The sequence below is a fragment of the Canis lupus genome, chromosome 23 (assembly GCF_003254725.2).
Source record: "Canis lupus dingo isolate Sandy chromosome 23, ASM325472v2, whole genome shotgun sequence".
Taxonomy (NCBI): Eukaryota; Metazoa; Chordata; class Mammalia; order Carnivora; family Canidae; genus Canis; species Canis lupus.
In genome coordinates this window covers 45586017-45606466 of record NC_064265.1, presented here as the reverse complement: position 1 = coordinate 45606466, position 20450 = coordinate 45586017, and the positions used below count along the sequence as shown (strand labels likewise).

The 20450-nt window shown below is 45.9% G+C and overlaps 1 protein-coding gene across 2 annotated transcripts in view; it reads left to right on the top strand.

Moving 5' to 3' along the window:
• Nucleotides 1–20450, top strand: part of CLRN1 (clarin 1) — a 38593-nt gene that overhangs the window by 14328 nt on the left and 3815 nt on the right. For both annotated transcript variants that reach the window (XM_025436190.3, XM_025436191.2), the window contains one exon: nucleotides 8697–8876. In XM_025436190.3, the coding sequence (XP_025291975.1) occupies nucleotides 8697–8876 (180 nt within the window). The remainder of the gene's footprint in view (nucleotides 1–8696; nucleotides 8877–20450) is intronic.

Genomic DNA, 20450 nt, shown 5'->3' with positions numbered 1-20450 from the left:
GTGGCCCAGTGGTTTAGCTCCGCCTTCAGCCCGGGGCCTGATCCTGGAGACCTGGGATCGAATCCCACATCGGGCTCCCTGCTTGGAGCCTGCTTCTCCCTCTGCATGTGTCTTTGCCTCTCTCTGTCATGAATAAATAAAAATAAATAAAAAATAAATAAGATCTTAAAATAAATAAATAAATAAATAAATAAATAAATAAGATCTTAAAAAAAAAAGTTGACAAATACTGATCTACACTGTGCCAGGCATGCTTAGGTGCTAGGAATACAGCAGTGAAGAAAACAGACCAACAAACAAGTCATGAGAGAAACAAGCAAAAATATAGAATTGGTCAGGTGGTTAATAACTGCTAAGGAGAAAAGGAAATGCAAGGAGAGGGGTTGGAGAATTAGAAAGGGGAGACGTCTAGGCAGGAGGTGACAACTTTAAATACGGTGGTTAAGGAAGGCACTCCTGACAGAGTGGCATTTAAGTCAAGGCATGCAGGTGAGGGAGCAAGCCATGAGGATACCTAGGGGAATATCCGAGGGAACAGTATGTGCAAAGGCCCTGAGGTAGAAATGGTCCAGGTGCGATTGAAGTACAGTAAGGAGGCCAGTGGCTGGGGCACACTGCTTAAGGAGATGGGTAGCAGATAAAGTCAGAGGTCTGGCAAGGAGTCCTACCACAGGTCCATTTTCATGAGTTGGCTTATACTCTGAATGGAGAAGAACCCACTGGAAGGGTCTAGGCAGGGAATTGACATACACCCATTCAGTTTTTAAAGATCTCTCTGGCTGCTGCACTGATAGGAGATCGTAAGGAGGAGTGGAAGCAGAGAGACCAGTCAGGAAGCCCTTGGGTGGGAGCTGATGGTGGCCTGGACTGGGATGGAGCAGTGGGGATGGAGGGGAGCAGTCAGATTCTGAAGGGAGTGCCAGCAGGTTTTCCTCATGGATTTAACATGAGGTGCAAGAGTAAGACTCCAGGACGACGCCAAGGCAACTGAGGCGAGGGAGGCTGAGGGAAGCAAGTGCAAGGAAGGGAAGACTATGGGTGCAGTTTGGGACACAGTGAGACGCCTCATATCTCTGTCAAGATGTTCAGTAAGACTTTGAGGACCTACAAGTTTGGGATTCAAGGGGAATCCAGGCTGGAGATACCGGTCTGAAAGTTTTTCCAGTAAAAGCCATGCTACTGGATGGAGCTCCAAGGAAGTGAGCCAAGAGGGAGAAGAGAGATGGTACAAGAACGGAGTCATCCTCTAGAGGGATCCAGAGGCGAGGACAAACCCACAAGGTGGGTCAGGACAGCAGCCAGTGACATAGCAGAGCCCCGAGCGTGTCATGTCTGGGAGGGAAGCATTTCCAGGAGGAGGGAGTGAACCATTGAGCCAGATATAGATCAGGTGAGAGGGGGACAGAGAGGGGGGCAGAGACTGCCCCTTGGGTCTGGCAGCTTGAAGCTCCTCGGGGCCTTGGGAGATGCAGGGTGGGTGCAGTGGATTCAAGCGGGAATGTGGAGGGAGGAGATGAGATGCTCAGAGCGCAGCTAAGTCCTGGGGAGGTTTTGCCAGAAGGGGAAATAGGAAAAAAAAAAAAAAAGAGTAATAGCTGGAGGGCTTTGGTGAGATTTGCTTTTATGATTTTATTGATTGAAAGAGAGAGAGAGAGAGAGCACGCACGCGTGCAGGAGGAGGAGCAGAGGGAGAGGCCAAGGCCAATGCTGGGCTGGAGCTCACAACCCCGAGACCAGGCCCTGAGCTGAAATCTAGAGTCCGGCGCCTAGCCGACTGAGCCACCCATCTTATTTAAGACGAGAAAAGGACAGTGAGTTACCTGCGTGCTGATGGGACTGATCTAAAGAAGGGGCGAGACTATGAGGCGGGGGGGGGGGGGGGGGCACCTCTGCATAGGTGGTAAGGGAGGTACCGTGAACCCCGCGGAGCCAGCCCGGAGGGGGCACCCCGCCAGACGTCCACCCAGCACCTGCCCTGAGCTAGTACTGCTCGCTCCGAGGCCGCGGAGGCCCCGCACAGTTGAGAGAAAGGTAAAATTTTGTTTCCAGACAAGGAAATCGAGGGTTAGGGTGTAAGACTTAGCAAAGGAGCTGCAGTCTGAAGCTCTCCTGCATTCCAAGTGCCCGGTCCCTTCCCCGGTGGCCCCGTGGAACACTCTGTCTTCTAGGAGAAACAGGAACCCTTGCACCTGCTCAAGGTCACACGGTGGACTAGGCCCCGGCGCCTGGCTCTTGGGCCTGTGTTACTTTTCTTCTCTTTTACGGAGCTCGTCCCTCTCTGGGCCAAATGGTCACCGTTGCTGAGGCCCCTGTTCACGTCTGGAAGAGCCTACTCAGCCCAGGCCTTACCTTCCCATTCTTTTTTGGTTTTACTCCGGTTTATTGAGGTTACACATATGATTACATACAGTGAAATTCCCCCTTCTTAGGTGCACGGGTCCATGAATTTGACTAATACATAATAAAGGCAAGTAAGTGCCATCACAGTCAAGATATAGAACACTTCAGGTGCCTGGTGGCTCGGTGGTTGAGCGTCTGCCTTCAGCCCAGGGTGTGACCCTGGGGTCCTGGGATCAAGTCCTGCATTGGGCTCCCTGCATGGAGCCTGCTTCTCCCTCTGCCTGGGTCTCAGCCTCTCTCTCTCTCTCTGTCTCTCTCTCTGTCTCTCTCATGAATAAATAAAAATCTTAAAAAAAAAAAGATATAGAACACTTCCATCACCCTCAAAATTTCCCCTGTGCCCCCTTTGTGGTCAATGTTCTCCTTTATGGCCAACCCTGGGCAAAAGCGGATTCTGTTTTCCATCCTTATTATTTTGTTCTTTCCAGAATGCCATACGTATGGAATCATACAACATGCAGTCTTTTGAGTGTAGTTCATTTCAGTTAGCATAATGCATTTCAGATCCCTCCACGTTATTGTATGTACCAGTAGTCTGTTCCTTTTTATTACTGAGAAGTCTGTTATCTTACGGACGGGCCAAAGCTTGTTTATCCATTCACCAGTTGATGGATATTTAAGATGTCTCCAATTTGAGGCAAATACAAATAAAGCCACTGTAAATGTGAATATTTGCATACGGTTTTTTGCGTGGACCTATGGTTTTTGTTTTTTTTTGTTTGTTTGTTTGTTTGTTTGTTTTTTTGAATGCTCTTAGACAAATATCCAGAAATGTGATTGCTGGGTCATATGTTAAGTCTATGTTCAGCTTTTTAAACACTGAAACAATTCAATATCCATATGCAAAAAAAAAAAAGAAAATTAGCCTTGACCCTGTACAAAAAATAACTCACGATGGATCACAGACTGAAGTGGGAACCTAAAACTAAAAAAATGTCTAGAGGAAAAACACAGGCGAACCTATTTGTGATCTTGCATGAGGCAAAAACTTCTTAGATTTGACATCCATAACGTGATACATAAAAGAAAAACAATTGAGAAACTAGATTTCATAAAAATAAGAGCTGCCTTTCAAAAGGCGCTGATAAGAGAATGAACAGACCAGCGGCATACTTGGAGAAAATATTTGCGAATTACTTATCTGATAAAGAGCTCATATCCAGCATGTGTAAAGAATTCTCAGAACTCAATAATAAGAAACAATCCGATTTTTAAAAATGCACAAAAGATATGAATGCACTTCACCCAAGAAGATATATAGAAGGCAAATAAACTCACAAAGTGACGCTCGGTATCATTAGTCACTTGGAAAACGCAAATTAAAACTCCAAGGAGGTAAACTACACACCTATTTAAAGGGCTACAATTTTAAAACGCTGCCAAGTGCCAGCGAGGATGCGGAACGACGGGGAATCCTACACGGCTGGTGGGAGGGTGAAACGGCACAGTCACTCGGAAAAAACCAATTGGCAGTTTCTTGCAAAATTACACGTGCAGGAGCTGGTGGGGGAGAGGCGGCAGGTGGACTGCAGGGGGGAAGCTGCAAGTTTGGGGAATGGGGAAATTGTTTTCGGTGTCGATCGAGGTGGTGGTTACAGGGCTGAGCGTCAAAATTCACAGAAATAGACACTAAAAAGGGAGAATTTTTTTAGAAATAGACACTAAAAAGGGAGAATTTTTTTACTGTGTTAATTTTACTCGAATCTTAAAAATGGGGGGGGGGGTTGGAGTCAAAAGCAGAGAAAGCAACGCCATGTGTGCCTAGGCAATTTAACTTCTCGATGCTTCAGGCTTGTTGTTGGTTTTTTGTGTCTTTTTTTTTTTTTTTTTTAAATCTATACTATCGTAAGAATTAGAAGATTTAAGTCTGTCATTTAGGTTTCACTGTATCTTGTAAGAATGAAAAGATTTGAGTCTCTATGCAATACAGGTAAAGACCCGGAACAGAGCAAGTGCTGTATCATTGTTGGCTGCTTGAGTCCTATCATCATTACTCATGCATTGTTCTTTGAGGAAGTTGGGCGATGAAAGGACAGAAAAGAAGGGCTCTGGGGGTGTCTGAAGATGGGAGAGCGAGGCCCTCTGCCTCCTGCAGAGAGTGGAGGAAATCCGTGATAGGAGAATGAAGGCCGAGGACTGGTTCTGAATGCGCAGGCCAGTCCTGTCCTACTACTGTGGCATGGGCTGCCTGCTTCAATAAATAATTCCCTTTCACTTGTCAACAGCTAATTAAGTAATTTCTGGAGGCCAGAAGTGACTTGCCGGATTTAATGACAGCCCCTCCCCAGCTCAAAATGTTCAAATCCTTTCTCTGCATTATAGCCTCCCAAACCCAAAAGAACAAGACCAAACCAATCCAGATACACCATAGCCCATAGGGTTCAAGTGACACCTGCCCAGGTTTGTTTCAATGGTCTGCTCTCAGCTTCCGCCAAGCAAAGGTACCTGGGCGTTGGTCGGCAAATGGAGGGTTATTACCAGGGTTCTGGGGGGTCAGTATAGACTCAGGGGATTTTCATCAGAAATAGAAACCTGAGGGCGCTTGGGAGGCTCGGGTCATGATCCCAGGATTGAGCCCCACATGGGGTGCCCTGCTCAGTGGGGAGTCTGCTTCTCCCTCTCCCTCAGCTGCTCCCCTGCTTGCGCTCTCTTTGTTAAATAAATAAATAAATAAATAAATAAATAAATAAATAAATAAATAAATAAATAAATATCTTTAAAACAAAATAAACAAACCACCCGAAAAACCTGAGAAAATGTAAGTTAACTGTATAACTCGCAGGGATTAGTGCCCCGCTGGGTCACTCTCTCACCAGAGTGGAAATTGGAAGAGACTTCTTAAGAATGGGAACACTCCATGTGACTATTATTTTACCGCCTGGCTTTTCTATCTAGGAGGCAAATCGGTGCAACTTTTCTTTCTGCCTTTGCTTCGTTTTGGTTAACAAGCCTGCGTTTTGGGACAGGCTTCCCCCAGGTAGCCACCCTATCAGAGACACGGAGGTTGCCACGGCTTTTAGTAGGTGGGGAGATAGATGGAGGCGGGTTTTTTGATAACTGCTGGTAAGAACCAAAATCAATAGCTGATCTCGAGCCAAGAATAGCAGGTTGGGTCGATGGTATGGTCTCAGCAGCTGGAAGCTCAGGAGGGCAGGGCACCGCAGAACAAGACCAGCTACCTCACTCTGTGCCCCCAGAACACAGAACACCCCGTCCTGTGTTCTAGGCGGGGGAACAGAGGCTCAGCACCTGCAAACTCTAAGATCTATATTGCCACTCTGCCATTCCTCCAAATAGCTGAGGAATTTCCTTATTTCACCCAACAACCTACCCATCTACATCATTCAAAATTGATCAGGACTTTTAAAAGCACAAGCACGAAAAAGAAATAATTAAAAAAAAAATTCCAACCACAATACCATGAACGTAACCAACGAAATCAATAATACTTATGTAATATCATCTACTATTCAGTCCATGTTCAATTTTCTCTGGTTTTCTCCAAAAATGACTTGTAGAAAGCATTTGTTCAAATTTTTTTTTTTTTTAGCAATAAGTCTCTGAAGCCGCCTCTAAGCTAGAAAAGTCACAGAAGTTTTCAATCATTCATTCACTCATTCATTCATTCATTTTAGGTATTTGTGTTTTCATGGGATAGAGAATGCTTCCAAGGTGGTAGAAAAAAAATACAAAAGCTACATAATGACGTATCCCTCAGTCTCCTTCTGCAGGAGCAATGTTATAAGTTTTGTGTGTAGCCTTCTAGAAATGGTGTCTGCCTGGATAAGCATGCCTGTCCCTGGAGCTGCTGTAGCACGGGGGTTAAGAGTACAGACAGGAGTTCAAATCTCTGCTACTTACTAAGCAAGTCAATCTTGGGTGTGTTACCTCACCCCTGAACCCTGGTTTTCCCTGAGGTAGGTAGGTCGTTGAGAGAATTAAATCAGGGAATTACTTAAATTAATTATTTGTTATTATATACATTTCCCTTTGGCTTTTTCCCAAATGGTAGAACGGTACGCATTTCTATTTTTTCCCCCGAACATATTTTGATGATAATTCCATACCTGTTCTCATAGATTCACGTCATCGTGTTTGGAACGTTTTCTTCCGTTGGCTTCTTTGCTCTTCCATCTGTGGATTTGTTCCTAACTCAAAAATCTCTGTTTCTCAGGCTCCTTGGTTGGTTTCTCTTCTGTCCCTGGCGGGTAAATGTAGGCGAGCCATAGGGCCCTTCTCTCCTCTAGTTACAGTTTCTCCACAGGTGGTATCCATTTCTCTGGCTTTCCATATAGGGAGGAGGCCAAGGGAGCCCTATGTCATAAAATCTAAAGAGATATTCACTCTCAGGGCTCATGCAAGAGGAGGTTAAACCCAGGGAGTGATGGTCCCTTTCAATTGCATGCCCCAGGCACCTTGCTCGCCTCACCCTATTTCCACCTCCCTAAATACTTCCACCTTCTCCCTAGACCTCTGGACACATAAATCCTATTTGGCACCTCTACTCACATATCTTAGCTGCAACTCAAACTTTAAATATATAAAACAGAACACCTGCCTCACTTCCCACTCCCATGTTCAAATCCACACCTTCTACTTCTCTGTGTCAGTTAATAGCATCACCGTTTATTCAGTTGCTTATCCTTGATTCCCTTCTTTCAACAAGTCCTATCTTCTATCTCCAAGATACATTCCAAATCTGATATCCACTCACCACCTCTACTGCTGCACATTAGGCCAGGCCCCTGTCTCTTGCCACTGGGAATGCTCTTCCCCCCACACCCAGGTCTCCCTGCTTTCACACCTGCCCTCCTTCCTCTCCCTACCCCCTTCTACCTGCTAATCAGCAACCAGAGCCATCTTTTCACATCATTAAGGAGATTGGGTCCCTCTCTTACTTAAAACTTTCCACTGGCTTCCCAGTGAATTTAGAATTAAAAGCCAACTCCTTACCGTGGTCAGGAGACCAGGACCCAGTGGACGCAAGAGTCTGATCTCTGACTTGCAATCACACGTCACCTCCTCTCACTCACTAGACTCACCAACTTGCTGTCGCCCCACCTTACGCTCCTAACCCTGGAATGCTCTCCCCCAGATCTTTATACAACCGCTCCCTTCCTGGCATTTAGGTTCCAGCTCAGGTGTAACTCTGCTGACCACCCACATCCATTCACTCAATCACTCAAAATTCCATTACCCTGTTTAGTTTCTTCATTAACAGCAGCATTCTGTGAAAGTATCTGGGCCAACCCAGGTTCAAGAGAATTGGGGAAAATAAGTTCCTCTAAAGGGAAGTGACGTACGTAGAAGGAGGGAAGGAATTGACGGTGGCCATCTTTGGAGATAAACTATGGAATTTATTGGTTTACTTGCTGTCTGTTTATTCCCATTAGGTTCTAATCTCCACGAGACAACACAGACCTTGTCTAATGGACCTTGTCTAATCTTGTTTTATGGCTCTATTTCCAGGGCCCAGAACAGTGCCTGGCACATACTAGGTGCTCAGTAAATAAGTTAAGATGCACTTGATCAATGTTTGGGAAACTAAAATGGACTGAGCAAAACGTCCCCAGACTGGTCTTGCCAGGTTTGCTGATGCTATGCATACCGATGCCTCACCGGATAAGAGAAACCCTACATTTATAAAATATTTCATTTCTTCTGCAAACAAGAAAAACTTGCCCTGAACACAAAATCTAGAAATAGATTTGGCACGTTTTCTAAATGGAAAATATTTCTTGTATCACCAGAAATTACTTTCCCACAGCTTGTGTGACATCAGAATATTGAAGTTGACTGAAAAATATCCCATTTTTAAATCTTGGTGTGGACTAGAAACATTTTTTTTTCTTTTTTGGTAGCAAAGGAAATAGAAATACTTCTTGATGTTTGAACTCCCCTGGATAGCCCCAAACTGAAAATCTCATTTCAAGACAGATTTAAAAAAAAAAGAAAAAAAAAAAAAAGACAACTGAGAAAGGACAGTAGAAGTTTGGTCATCAACATGTACAGGTTTTGGCTACAAAGCCAGCAGTTGTTTATTTAAGTAATTATATGTAACCAAGGGCAGAAAAAATTCCCTCCAATCTCCACTTTGTTGGTCTTTACTGGTGAGTTCTATAAAATAATCCTGTGTTTAAACCTTTTTCTAAATCCCTTGTAAATTAGTAAGTGACAATGTATTCATCTGAAGGCTTGTAGTGATTTTTGAAGTTGAAAAGAAGGATTTAATTTTTGAAATTACATTTGCAGACTACCACTAATGAAATTTCTTCTAATCTTTGTTTTATCTTTAGTTTTCCCAGATTTGCTCAAAGTGATCCCCGTGAGCATCCATGTCAACGTCATCCTCTTTTCTACGATCCTGGTTGTTTTAACCATGGTGGGAACAGCCTTCTTCATGTACAATGCTTTTGGCAAGCCCTTTGAAACCCTGCATGGTCCACTAGGGTTGTATCTTTTGAGCTTCATTTCAGGTAAGGACACAATTCAACTTCTATTTCAAAGAACTTCTACGTTGACACAAAGACATGTGCTTTCCAAGGTGTCAAAAGACAGGGCTACCTACATGGAAAATTACAGTACATATACCTGGATGTCCACTGTAGCATTATATATGATCGTGAAAGTAGAGAAAAATGTAATTATCCAACAATAGGGAATTCTAGTTGTACATTGTGATAGTCTATATGAATAAATGACGCTGGCATTAAATTATATCTTTGAAGATGTAATCAAAAGGATGCATGCTTGCATCAAAAGGTTAAGTGAATAAACAGCGTATAAGATTTGCTAAATGTAAGATTTATAATCCTAAGATTTTTATGAGCCAAATTCGACTATAAATATTTATATTGTACATATATTCCTTTTAACCTCCATATAGATACACACTGTTCACAGTAGTTACCGCTGAGCAGTGAAATTATGGGTGATTTTCACTTTTTCTTATTACTATTTAATGTTTTCAAATGTTCAATAATGTGCATTTATTTATTCATCATCAGGAAAATAAATGAAAATCATCGAAAAAAAAGTAAAGGGCCAGTGTTCTGCCCACATGAGTTGTCACATTCAGGCCTACCGGTAGGCTAATGATAGGCGTAGCTGAGAAAAAATGAACTCTAAACTCAAAATCAGCTCTTCAATAAACATATCCTACTCAAAAACTGTTACTGATGGAAAAGAATATAAACTCCAGATGGTGCCACAAGGTGCTTAAGGTCTATTTACGTGGAGAAGAGAAACATGAGAAAAATCAAAACTGTACACATAACTTGCATGTAGCCATTCTTCTATGGGAGGGCTCTGGTTTCACCCCACCTCGAACTTGCAAAAAGACTTCGTGTTTTTCTCACATTCCCAGGAGGCATCCATGGTTCTCTTAATGATCCCAGGGGAGACATGGAGAGATTACAACCCACGCCAGCAAACGGTAGATTCAAGATCCCTATTAGACTGTTTCCTTCTCCTCCGACGTTGCCCTTTAGCTGCCACCAGACCCCAGGCCCCTCTGTGTCTGGACACCAGTCCCCTCCCGCAGCACAAATCAACTCCAGCCACCAACCTGGAGAGCTCCCTCTCTATGAAACAGAGCCTTGGGTTAACAGGGGGTCCCTCACCTCGCAGCATGATACGGCCTTTATCCACTAGTACTTGAGCACACTTCTGGGAGTCTTGCCTCATCCACATCCTGCTAATCAAATAATTCACTTCACTAAAGCAGTCCTCTCCCGAGTGGGGGTTCTGCTAATATTTTCCCCATGTCTTTCACGAGCAGATAACACAGTTTTAAATTGTACAGAAACGGTGACCCTAGGAGGGCAGAGTATGAGTCTTGCTCAGCCTGGTACCTCCAGCGAGGGCCTCTAGCATGAGGCTCTGGAAACAGCAAACAATTCAATACATGTTTGCGGACTTGAAAAAGCAAACCGAGAAGAAGGTGTTAGCTTGGGCACTTAGCACAGTTGAGAGAAATCAGAATTCAGATGGATGGGATTAGCAGAGCAAGCCCACCGAGGTAGGAGGACATGAGCCGGAGAGGGGTGGGATGAAGTCTCTACAGGAAGGCTGAGGGTTTCAAGGTGAGGGCAGAGGAGCAAGGGCACAGGTACAAGGCATGGACAGACAGAGCGAGACAGTGAGTCAATGTCATGGTGGGTCTGGGTGAGAAGTGGATATTGACATCACCTCCCGCTCCCCCTCCACCTCCTACCAAACTGGTAGGTCTGGATGGCATCTGTTTTAGTGAAGACCATTAAATCCATCAGAGGCCAGCCAGAAAACAGACTACACACTATTTTGACGGAGGCAATCTAATGTTCAGCAGTGGCTTAAATAGGGTCCCCAGACTAGCAGCCTTTGCCTCACCTGGGAACTTGGTAGAAAAAGCAAACTCTCAGCCCCATTCCCCCCTTCCCCCCAGACCTGCTATGCATCAGAAACTCAGAGTTGGCAGTGGGGAGACGGAAGGAGGGGGGTGCCCGCAATGTGTCCAATGAGCCCTTCAGGTGATTCCGAGACGCAAGCTGAGCTTTGAGGGCCAGGGTTGTCAGGAACCGATTCAACAGGTGTTAGAGGACGGGCAACACGAAAGCGAGACCCTAAGGTAGCTCAGAGACGGGGATCTCAGGAAGGCAGCTGCCGGTCCCAGGGCTTCAAGAACCGAGGGAAGAGCTTGGAGTGAGCAGAACCTAGATGCTTGAGAGAGGCCGGGGGCCCCGGGTCTCAGACCTTGGAGGAGATGACACTGTCACAGCTCCGGGGAGGGGCAGAAAGGGCTGGGGAAGCCGCCCAGGCCTGGATCCCACTCCTCTTCCCCTCTCCGGCGCTGTGCTTTGACAGAGCATAAAGGGAAGCCGCTGACAATGCAGAATTGGAGCCCGGGTAGTCTTGACCCAGCATCACAAAGCAGAGGGAAAAAAAAAAAAGTGGGTTTGAAGCTGAGATACAACAGCTTATTAACTGGCACAGCCATCTCACACTCCAGCTTCTGAATGAAATTCAGAAGAGCAGCCCATTTGGAAGACAAATTATTTGACAGTTCTAACGGACGACTGAACTAACGGTATTTGAAAAGCAAGATGACTCAGAGAATGCAGAATTTAATCCAAGTCCCAGATCTTATCTCGGCCCTTGGCCAAGTCGAATGCAAAGAAAACCTGAGCGCAGAAACGTATGCGGGAACGCGCTTACGTTATATCTTATTTATCTTTGAACTTGTTGCAAAAGCAGGTCCTCAATAAAGGTTTGTGGATGAGGGCAGGAGGAGAAGGGGAGAAAGGAAAAGAAGGAGCCGGCTCCCGGTCTGTCTTGCAGAAGAAGAAGGCGTAGTATTTGCACATGATCTGCTTTTTAAGCTCTAGATTCTTATTTAAAAAAAACAAAACAAAAGTCTCAATAACTTTTTAAAAAACTGTGCATGCCTACAAAACATGTGTAGGGGTCAAAGGGACTGATGGTTTGTGACCTTTGGAGATAACAGATCACTCTTGAATCACAGACCACCTTCTTCTGCTTCAATCTACGTACAGTCACCAGAAGGCTCTGGAGGCTTGGAAATGGTTATCTGACGTTGTAATACTCACAGAGACCTCAGCTCTACACCCTCAATGTGGAGGGAGGGAGACGTATAGCCTTATCACAAACCCTGTAACTCTGAGCCAACAGATCCACACACAAAGAGGGAGAGCTTGTATTAGGGAGCCCTTTTGTTCCGGTGTGAGTCATTCCACTGGAGACCCCCTTCCTGGCCCACGGGGCGCAGGGGGCGGTTGTGGGGAGGGGCAGCTCTCTTCCACTGAGTGTCCTCTGCTGTTTCTCTACTAAGGTGGCCTTCTTCATAGTCAGCACAAAACTCCTTTCTCCTTGGACCTCCTTTCTCTCCTCTCACTCACCCCTGGGCTCTTCAAGATTACCCCTTTCCTTGTGCTGAGATCATTCAGGTTGCCTATCTGCTCCCTTGCTGGATGAGGACCCAAGGCTTGGCATCCTGAGGCATGAAGATAGGGAGAAGAAAAGAGAAGCGGTCTTCCTTTCGTACTCCCAGAGTAGCAGTGCTCTGAGCATCCCCTTATGTGTTGCAATGTGCACGCCAGACCCTGGAGACACAGAAGGAAAGGGAACAGACCTTCGAATTAGGCCACCAAAGGTTTAAGGCACTGCAGCTGGCTCATGCAATGACCGGATAACCTTGTTGCTGTCCTGGACCAGATGTTGCTTCCACTTCTCAGGGCTTCCAGTTTGGTTCATCATAGTCCTCAGCCTTCTTCGTGCAGCATTTCTGTCCACTAGCAGTGTCCGTGAGACACGTGCAACTCAGTTCATTGGCTCTTTCTCATCTTGTCGATTGTAAACTAGATTTGAGAAATCTTTCCCCGAGTTAGGATGTTAGCAATACCTTAATGGTCCCTCTTAGTTCATTTTGGGCTGTGATTCTCTTTCTGGACTCTACACTAGAATCACTTGAAGAACTTTTTTAAAATGCTCACCCCCGGGCCCCATGCTACACTAATTAAATTGGAGTCTCTGGGGGTGGAGTCTGAGTGGTGTGTTTTTTTTTTTTAAATGATGTTTCTTTTTTTTTTAATTTTTATTTATTTATGATAGTCACAGAGAGAGAGAGAGGCAGAGACACAGGCAGAGGGAGAAGCAGGCTCCATGCACCGGGAGCCCGACGTGGGATTCGATCCCGGGTCTCCAGTATCGTGCCCTGGGCCAAAGACAGGCGCTAAACTGCTGCGCCACCCAGGGATCCCCTGAGTGGTGTGTTTTTAAGCTCTCTCAGTAATTCTACTGTGTGACCCATGTTGAGAACCACTGATGGAGGTGCATATGTTTCCCTGATTCAACAAACCCTGACCGAGAGCCCACTATGTGTCAACCATTAGAATAGGCACTGGTGATAGACACCACAACCCATCTGGCTCACAGTCCTGCCTTCATGGAATCCACAGTTTAGTGGGAGAGTCAAACAAAAGCAAACTTAAGTAATTAAAGATGACAATCACTCCAATAAGGGTGATAAATGTGCTGCTAGACTAGAAAATGAAGGAAAAGGGAGGATGGGTAGCAAGTAGTACAGTGGTCAGCAAGTAGTTCTAAGGATACAAAGGAGCTGAGGACTCCCAGAGACTTTCCCAAGAAGAAGAGAAAGACACATAAACACCCTAAGGGAATATATCAGCTCGCCATAGGAACTGGAAGAAGGCCCTTGTACCTTGGGGTGGGTAGTGAGGGAGAAATGGGGAAAAAAAATCATTAGGAAGACTTGTTGATGCCTATTAATGTCAGGCTTCAAAAACCATGATAATTCTTTTAGAATTGACTCTAATTGCATTGAGAAGCTGGTGAAAGATTTTAAGAAGATGTCAGAGGGTTGATTTACCTCTCTGGTGAGAGACTAGGCTATTGCCTTGGACATGGAGAGAGATGGATGGACTCTAAAAACATTTTGAGAGTAAATCCAAAACCTTATGCAGGCAGGCTTAAGCAAGTAGACAGGGGTGGCATTAACCAAGATGAATAAGACAAGGGGAGGAACAGACTTAGAGATTCGGTCAAGGAGAAAGAAGTTGAAGGAAGAGCTTAGCATTCGAAATCAATGTTCTATTTGTGGTACGTCAAGTTTAAGGCCCTAGGAGGTACCCGAGTAGAGATGGCAAGTAGCCAGTGGGATATATGAGTCTGGAGCTCAGAGAAGAGGTCTAGACAAAAGACATAAATTTAGGAGTTGTCAGGATATAGATATTATTTAAAGCAATAGAAATGGATGACATCATCTAGAGAGAGAATGTGGATAGAGAAAAATTGGCCTGGGACCAATCTCTGAAGAACACTGTCAGTTCATTTTGGGGGTTGAGGAGTGGCCAGCCAAGGACACCGACTAGGTGTGTCCAGAGAAGAGAGAGGAAAACCAGGAGGCCATGTCGTTCCTGAGGCTCTAAGACAGGGATGTTTCAAGAGGATTGCTGAACAGTGAGCTTTGTGAAAACATAAATGGAAGAGAAAATGGGAGGGGAAGGCAGAATGGGGCAAACAGGGTGGGATACACTTCCCTCAAGGTGTGTAATGCAGCGGGGGAGAGAGAGATGTACACAACTTAAGGAGGTAGAGAAAGAGAGGGACGGAGAGAAGAGGCAGCTGAGCCTAGGAGTAACTGGATCCATAGTCTCACACTGGGGCGCTGATCCATGAGGGTCCATCTTCCTATATTCCATTCTAGAAGTTTCCCAGTTGATGGTGGAGTCCCAGGTCTGCAAGAAAAGAGAGCGGGCTGGGTGGAAGAGTTGCCATGGATCAATCACAGAACATCCTAGAGAGTTCAGTGGAGACTGAACACAATATGAAAGCTATTGACTCGGGCCTTTTAGAGGTGATGAGAACCTCCAAAATGTGAACTTACTGCAAATTGTATTTATTGTGTCTTCTCTTCCACGTAGCATCATGTTATGGGTTATACCAAGCAAGGCAAACGGATGCAATGACTGTCTTCCTCTAAAAGGTGGGGGATGTTCCCCGGGCTCCTGGGTGGCTCAGTCAGTTAAGCATCTGACTCTTGATTTGGGCTCAGGTTGTGATCTCAGGGTCATGAGATCGAGCCCTGCATCGGGCTCCGAGCTCAGCGTGAGGTCTGCTTAAGATTCTTTCTCCCTCTCCCTCTACTCCTCCCCCCACCCCCCTCCCCTCTCCCTTTCAAATAAATAAATCTTTAAAAAATAAATAAATAAAAGGGGGTTGTTCCTAGGATGGGTCTAATTCATTACGCTAATTACAACTATGGTGTGGAAGATAAATCAGCACAGTCCCAGTGAAACACATGGACAGGAAAATAAAGAGGGGCACAAAAATCGAACACGGCTTACGTTACACATCAGGTTTAGCACTCCTACCATCCCGGCCTCTGTCATATGTCCAGGGCATATGATTCGGCAACTGGTGGTCACACACTCTCTGGGCCTTATTTCCACTTCCATCCTTACAAAGAAACTGTTACCTAAAGTCCAAGAAGCAGATGCAGGGATGTCCAGGCATCAACGCCACCACACCTGAGGAAGGATGGGCAGTGAAAATATTCTGCTAGTCTCTCAGCCCAGATCTTAGGAGGCCGCAGAAGGCAAGAAGTAAGATGAGCCGGCCCACAATGGCTTGGCCAGGGACCAGGGCTTCTGCTTTGATGCGCAGGTGGCCCGCAGATTGGCCAGAGAACTGTACTCCAGGTTACTCACCTTGAGGGTGCCAGAGAAGGACTGGGTGTTTTTTGTTTATTTTTTAAAAATATTTTATTTATTTATTAATAAGAGACACACAGAGAGAGGCAGGGACACAGGCAGAGGGAGAAGCAGGCTCCCTGCGGGGAGCCCGAGGCAGGACTTGATCCCAGGACCCCAGGATCATGACCTGAGCCAAAGGCAGACACTCAACCGCTGAGCCACCCAGGTGCCCCCAGAAAAGGACTGTCTAACTCACTGGGCCCTGTACCCAGCCATGACCCTGTGCAACCAGATGCTCAATCTTGTTCTATCACAATTGCAAATAGATTCCCAACCTTTTTTTTTTTTTTTTTAACGGATTCTCATCCTCTTCAAAACATGCACGTGTGTCCTCCTTTCTGTTTGATCTGGAGTCAAAGCCCAAGTCCTTGCTATGACCTCCAAAGCACCACCCGCCCACCCACCAGCACCCTGCTGTGCCCTCCACCCCAGAGCCCCCATCCCTCACCCCCGACCACACAGCTCACCCTCTTACTCCTCTCTCCTGGCTCTCTGCCTCTCTCGGCCCAGACCACCTGGGGCCTCTGCACAGACTGTTCCCTCACCCCCCAAATGCTGTTCCCCTCAGATAATCTACTTTCTCATTCCCCGACTTCCTTTAAGAGGCACCAAAATGTCATTTTCTCCCTGACGCTTCCCCTGGCCACCCCCTTCCCTGCTTTATTTTATTCTCCTTTAGTGCATGTCACACTCTGCTAAGCGCTGGAATGTTCCTGCTTATCTTGTCATTTATGGCCACATTTCCACCGTCAGCTCCCTGGGGTAGGGCTTTCTGGCCGCACACCCGGGACTGGATCCCAGTGCCCGCAACAGTGCAGCAGGCACCCAACAAATATTTGTTGAATGAGTGAGTGAAGCCGAAGCAGCTCTGTGTATTTCCTGGCAGCAAAGGATATTTTCCTTTTCTGAAAGTCGATTCAAATTAGAGGAAGATTGTGTTTTTAGATCATCTCTTCTTTGCGCAAATCCGCGCTCTCACTATTTGTAAGACTCAAGCCAGACGTAGGCTCCTCCGCTCTCCAGTACAGAAGACAAAGAGAAAAAGCTGAACCACACTGGTGGTGTTCCTTCATCCACACCTGCTCCTTGGAAATGCGTGACTAAATTGCTCCCATCACACCCCCAAAATCTACTTTTAGGTATTAACTTGCTCTACTCGTCCCTCTGCCCCTCTTCTAGATGGCAGTCCATGCTTGGTCTCCCCAGCATGGTGGAGTCAGAACTGCTATCATTTGCGGAAGAAATTATTGCTGGAGACCTCACCTTTGCTGGCTGGCTCTCTACTGAGATTGCATGATTTCACAGAAAATTAGTACCTACACCTGCAAAGCTGCGGCTTTCCCACCCCCATTTATCATCTTTCAAGACTCCTTAAAGAAGGAAATTATCAATTTATCATTCTGTAGAGGAAATGGAATGCCTCTAATATTTGTCATCTATGAGAGAGTTTAAGGATGACGTGCTAGCTTTCTGGAAATGTTGGCCATTACTTCAAATGGAATTGAAATTCTAATTTATTATTTCCCAAAATACAATCTTAGTGATAATAAGAGAATGTATCAGAGCTTTTTTTTTTTTTTTTTTTTTTTTCCACCTGCAAGGATGCATCTTCACTGAAACCCATGGTATCCTGGACTCCCATGGATCCTGGTAGGATGTTTCCCACCCATAAAGCCGTGGTCACCCTCAGGGTCAGCCAGGGATGAAGAGGCAGCTTTCTTGTTGGCTGTGACCTTTGTTCCCTCTACTGTAAGGGCTGGAGGAGAGAGGCCGTCCCAGACAGCTGCCAGGGGACAGTCATGAGTGTGCAGTGTCTAGCACATTACGAATGTTTGTTAATTGACTGGTAATTCATTGTGTGACAGCCCTATAACTCAGCTATCCTTTTCAGCCAGGGATTAACTCAGTAATCAGTCATTAAAGGGGTAAAAAAATATTACAGTACCAGCCAGATGGCAGGGCAATCAAACACATAAAGGAAAATGGCCGGTCTTTGAGTAAGATGCAAGGCAGCAAAGCCTGGGTCCTGGGCCTGGTTACGTTCCAAATTCTAGCTGGGGCAAGTCTTGGCAGGCTTTCCTACACCTAGTGTGCTCTACCCTTTCTTGTGAGCAGGAGTGGGGTTGGTCAGACAACCATGTGAGGCATCTGTCCAAACGGCCCCAGCCAAGTTTGAAGAAGGAAGAAGGAAGCATGCGGGCCCGATCCTCACATTTGTGAGGCCTTGAGCAAGAGTATTAATGAAAGCCCACATACCCCATGTCTAAACATTTAAAAGTTACAAGCTAATAAACTAGCCAACGAGATGTGTTTTATCCTTCTGCCTTGACGAACGTCTCTCCAGAAGGACCTGGAAGGTCAGATTCAGGTTTAGAATTCTGGACTTGACTGGGGTGATGGAGGACAGCTGGTCTGTGTCTGTCCACTTCCCTCCCCCTGCCCGGTTCCACTCACACGGTAATGGGCCTCGAGTATCCCTGTGTGGACACTCCCCATGCACATCCAAGCTCTGATCGTGCCCATGCCCTCGAGATAGCTCCTCCTTGGCCATCCTCAGGCCTCAGCGCTGTGCACCACCAGCTGGAAAGTCTGCCCTTGGGAGGACTGACCCAAGGAAGAAGATGCTCATGCAGTTCTGCAAATGTGCTCAGAGCTGTTTGGGGAAGGAATTCCCAGGCCCCAAGAGTATGGTCTAGAAGGTGGGTCAGGGACCAAAGATGGGCTCATCCCATTGACTTGAAGGGTTCCTCTCCTGTGGGAAGGGGTCTCTCTAGAAAAGAGAGAGCGGCACCCTCCAAATGGGGGAGCCATAGCAGGAGCCCCCTTGCTGGGGACTAAAGAACATATTGGAAAATTGCTGAGCCCTACTTCCGCCATCACCCCCATCCCTTACATACCTCTCTCCATGTGCCTCGTAGCCAGGCCACAAGGAGAAGGTACACTCCGTGTGTATCTTTTGGGCCATAACTCATAGTCACCCTTGGTCCCACATCTCCTTTAGAGCCGTGGCCAGAGGGAAGCAAAGACGTCCTAATGTCACCATGAGTTGTTTCCCTTCTCATCTCTTCGTAGTCACGAGGGTGGCAGAGACTCAAGCTCAGTTGCTATGCTCCGTCTCTGCAATGGCAAGGGTGACCTCGTGGTCAGCTCCAGAAGCCAGAGCACAATCCCCAGACCGTCCTCTCAACTACTGGACCGTGCACACTGTTTTGGGAGCCCACACGCTTGGGTGATTAGCTACGGGTAAAAGGCTGTGAGTCTCAACATACCCCAAGCAACCTTTACTTTAAGAATTTGAAATACAGTCTCACTATGACGCTGTCTCCTTAACAAAGTAGTGCCTTTAAAATATTTAACAACTTGAAAAGGAAACCAAGCTTGAATTTTCCTTTCAAGCACGGAGGAAACGCAGTGTTTCGCTCCTGTCTGAAATCCACCATCTCCTCAGACAAAGAAGGCTCTTTTGGTAAAAGCAATGGCATTTTCTCCACAATTTTCAAATAAAAGATAAAGAGAAAACAGCATTGCAGCCTTTTTGTTGGATCTAACAAGAAAGGAATAATACGGTTTTGCCAGCGGAGAGCTCTGGCTTTAAGTTCAGAATACAAAAATAGGCTGACAAATTTTACAAAGGAATATTCTCAACTACGGCTCTGAGGCAGGTAAAAAGTGAAGTTTCAAGAAAACTAGATCATTTGGTTATTTGGGGCTATATTATGATGATGATCAAGCTGATGGGCCAGTCCTACGTGACGTTCTAAAATGGAAGCAGTGTGATTTCTCCTGCCCTGCTCACCCCACCCCTCACCCCTCACCCTCACACGGTCCATTTTCTCCCTTGATCCCAATCTAAACCTGGATTTTGGGAAAAGAATGGGGGGGGGGCCATCATCTGCATTCCAGCTCATGTCCAGCCCACTCCCCCCACATGGTCCAGCCTCCCTTTGCTCAGCTGACTTCCTACCGCTACTTCCAAAGACCCTTCCATGCTGCTGCCCACCCTCTCGGTAACAGCCACCTGTACCTCCCTAGTGGTTACACTCACTGCAATTGGCTTACAATTGTCTTACCCCATCCGGTTATACTCTCTGCTGGCGCAGAAACCATATGCATTTTTTTTATAAATTTATTTTTTATTGGTGTTCAATTTGCCAACATATAGAATAACACCCAGTGCCATCCCGTCAAGTGCCCCCCTCAGAGGGTCACCCAGTCACCCCCCACCCCTACCCACCTCCCCTTCCACCACCCCTAGTTCGTTTCTCAGAGTTAGGAGTCTCACAAGAAACCTCATGCATTTTCTTTAAAAATCTCCACCACTGTCCCGGTGCTGGGCATGTAACCAGTGGGATAAATAAATGAATGAGTGAATTAATGAATGGGAACTTAAGCCACTAGAATGCTGTTCCCAGGGTGTTTGAATTAACTTTAATTGAGGAGCAAACAGCACTTACCCCTCCTAAAGGAGTCCTAAACTTAATGGGCCAGTATTTGGAGGAACAAAGCACTGTAATGCGGTCTTTGGGTGGTCTATTTGATATAAGGTGTTTGGGTGTGTGGTGGGGTGGGGTAAGGGATTATGATAAAGGGCTTGCAAGATTTGAAAGGAATCCATAAAGTTCAGAGGACTAGCTACCAATTAGTAAGCATTTATATGTGTCAATTGTACTGACAAATGCTAATCGTGCACCATCCTTATTATCCACATTTTATAGATGAGAAAATTGAGACTTGGAGATGAAAACTGTCTAATTTCACAGAGTCAGTGGAAGAATTAGG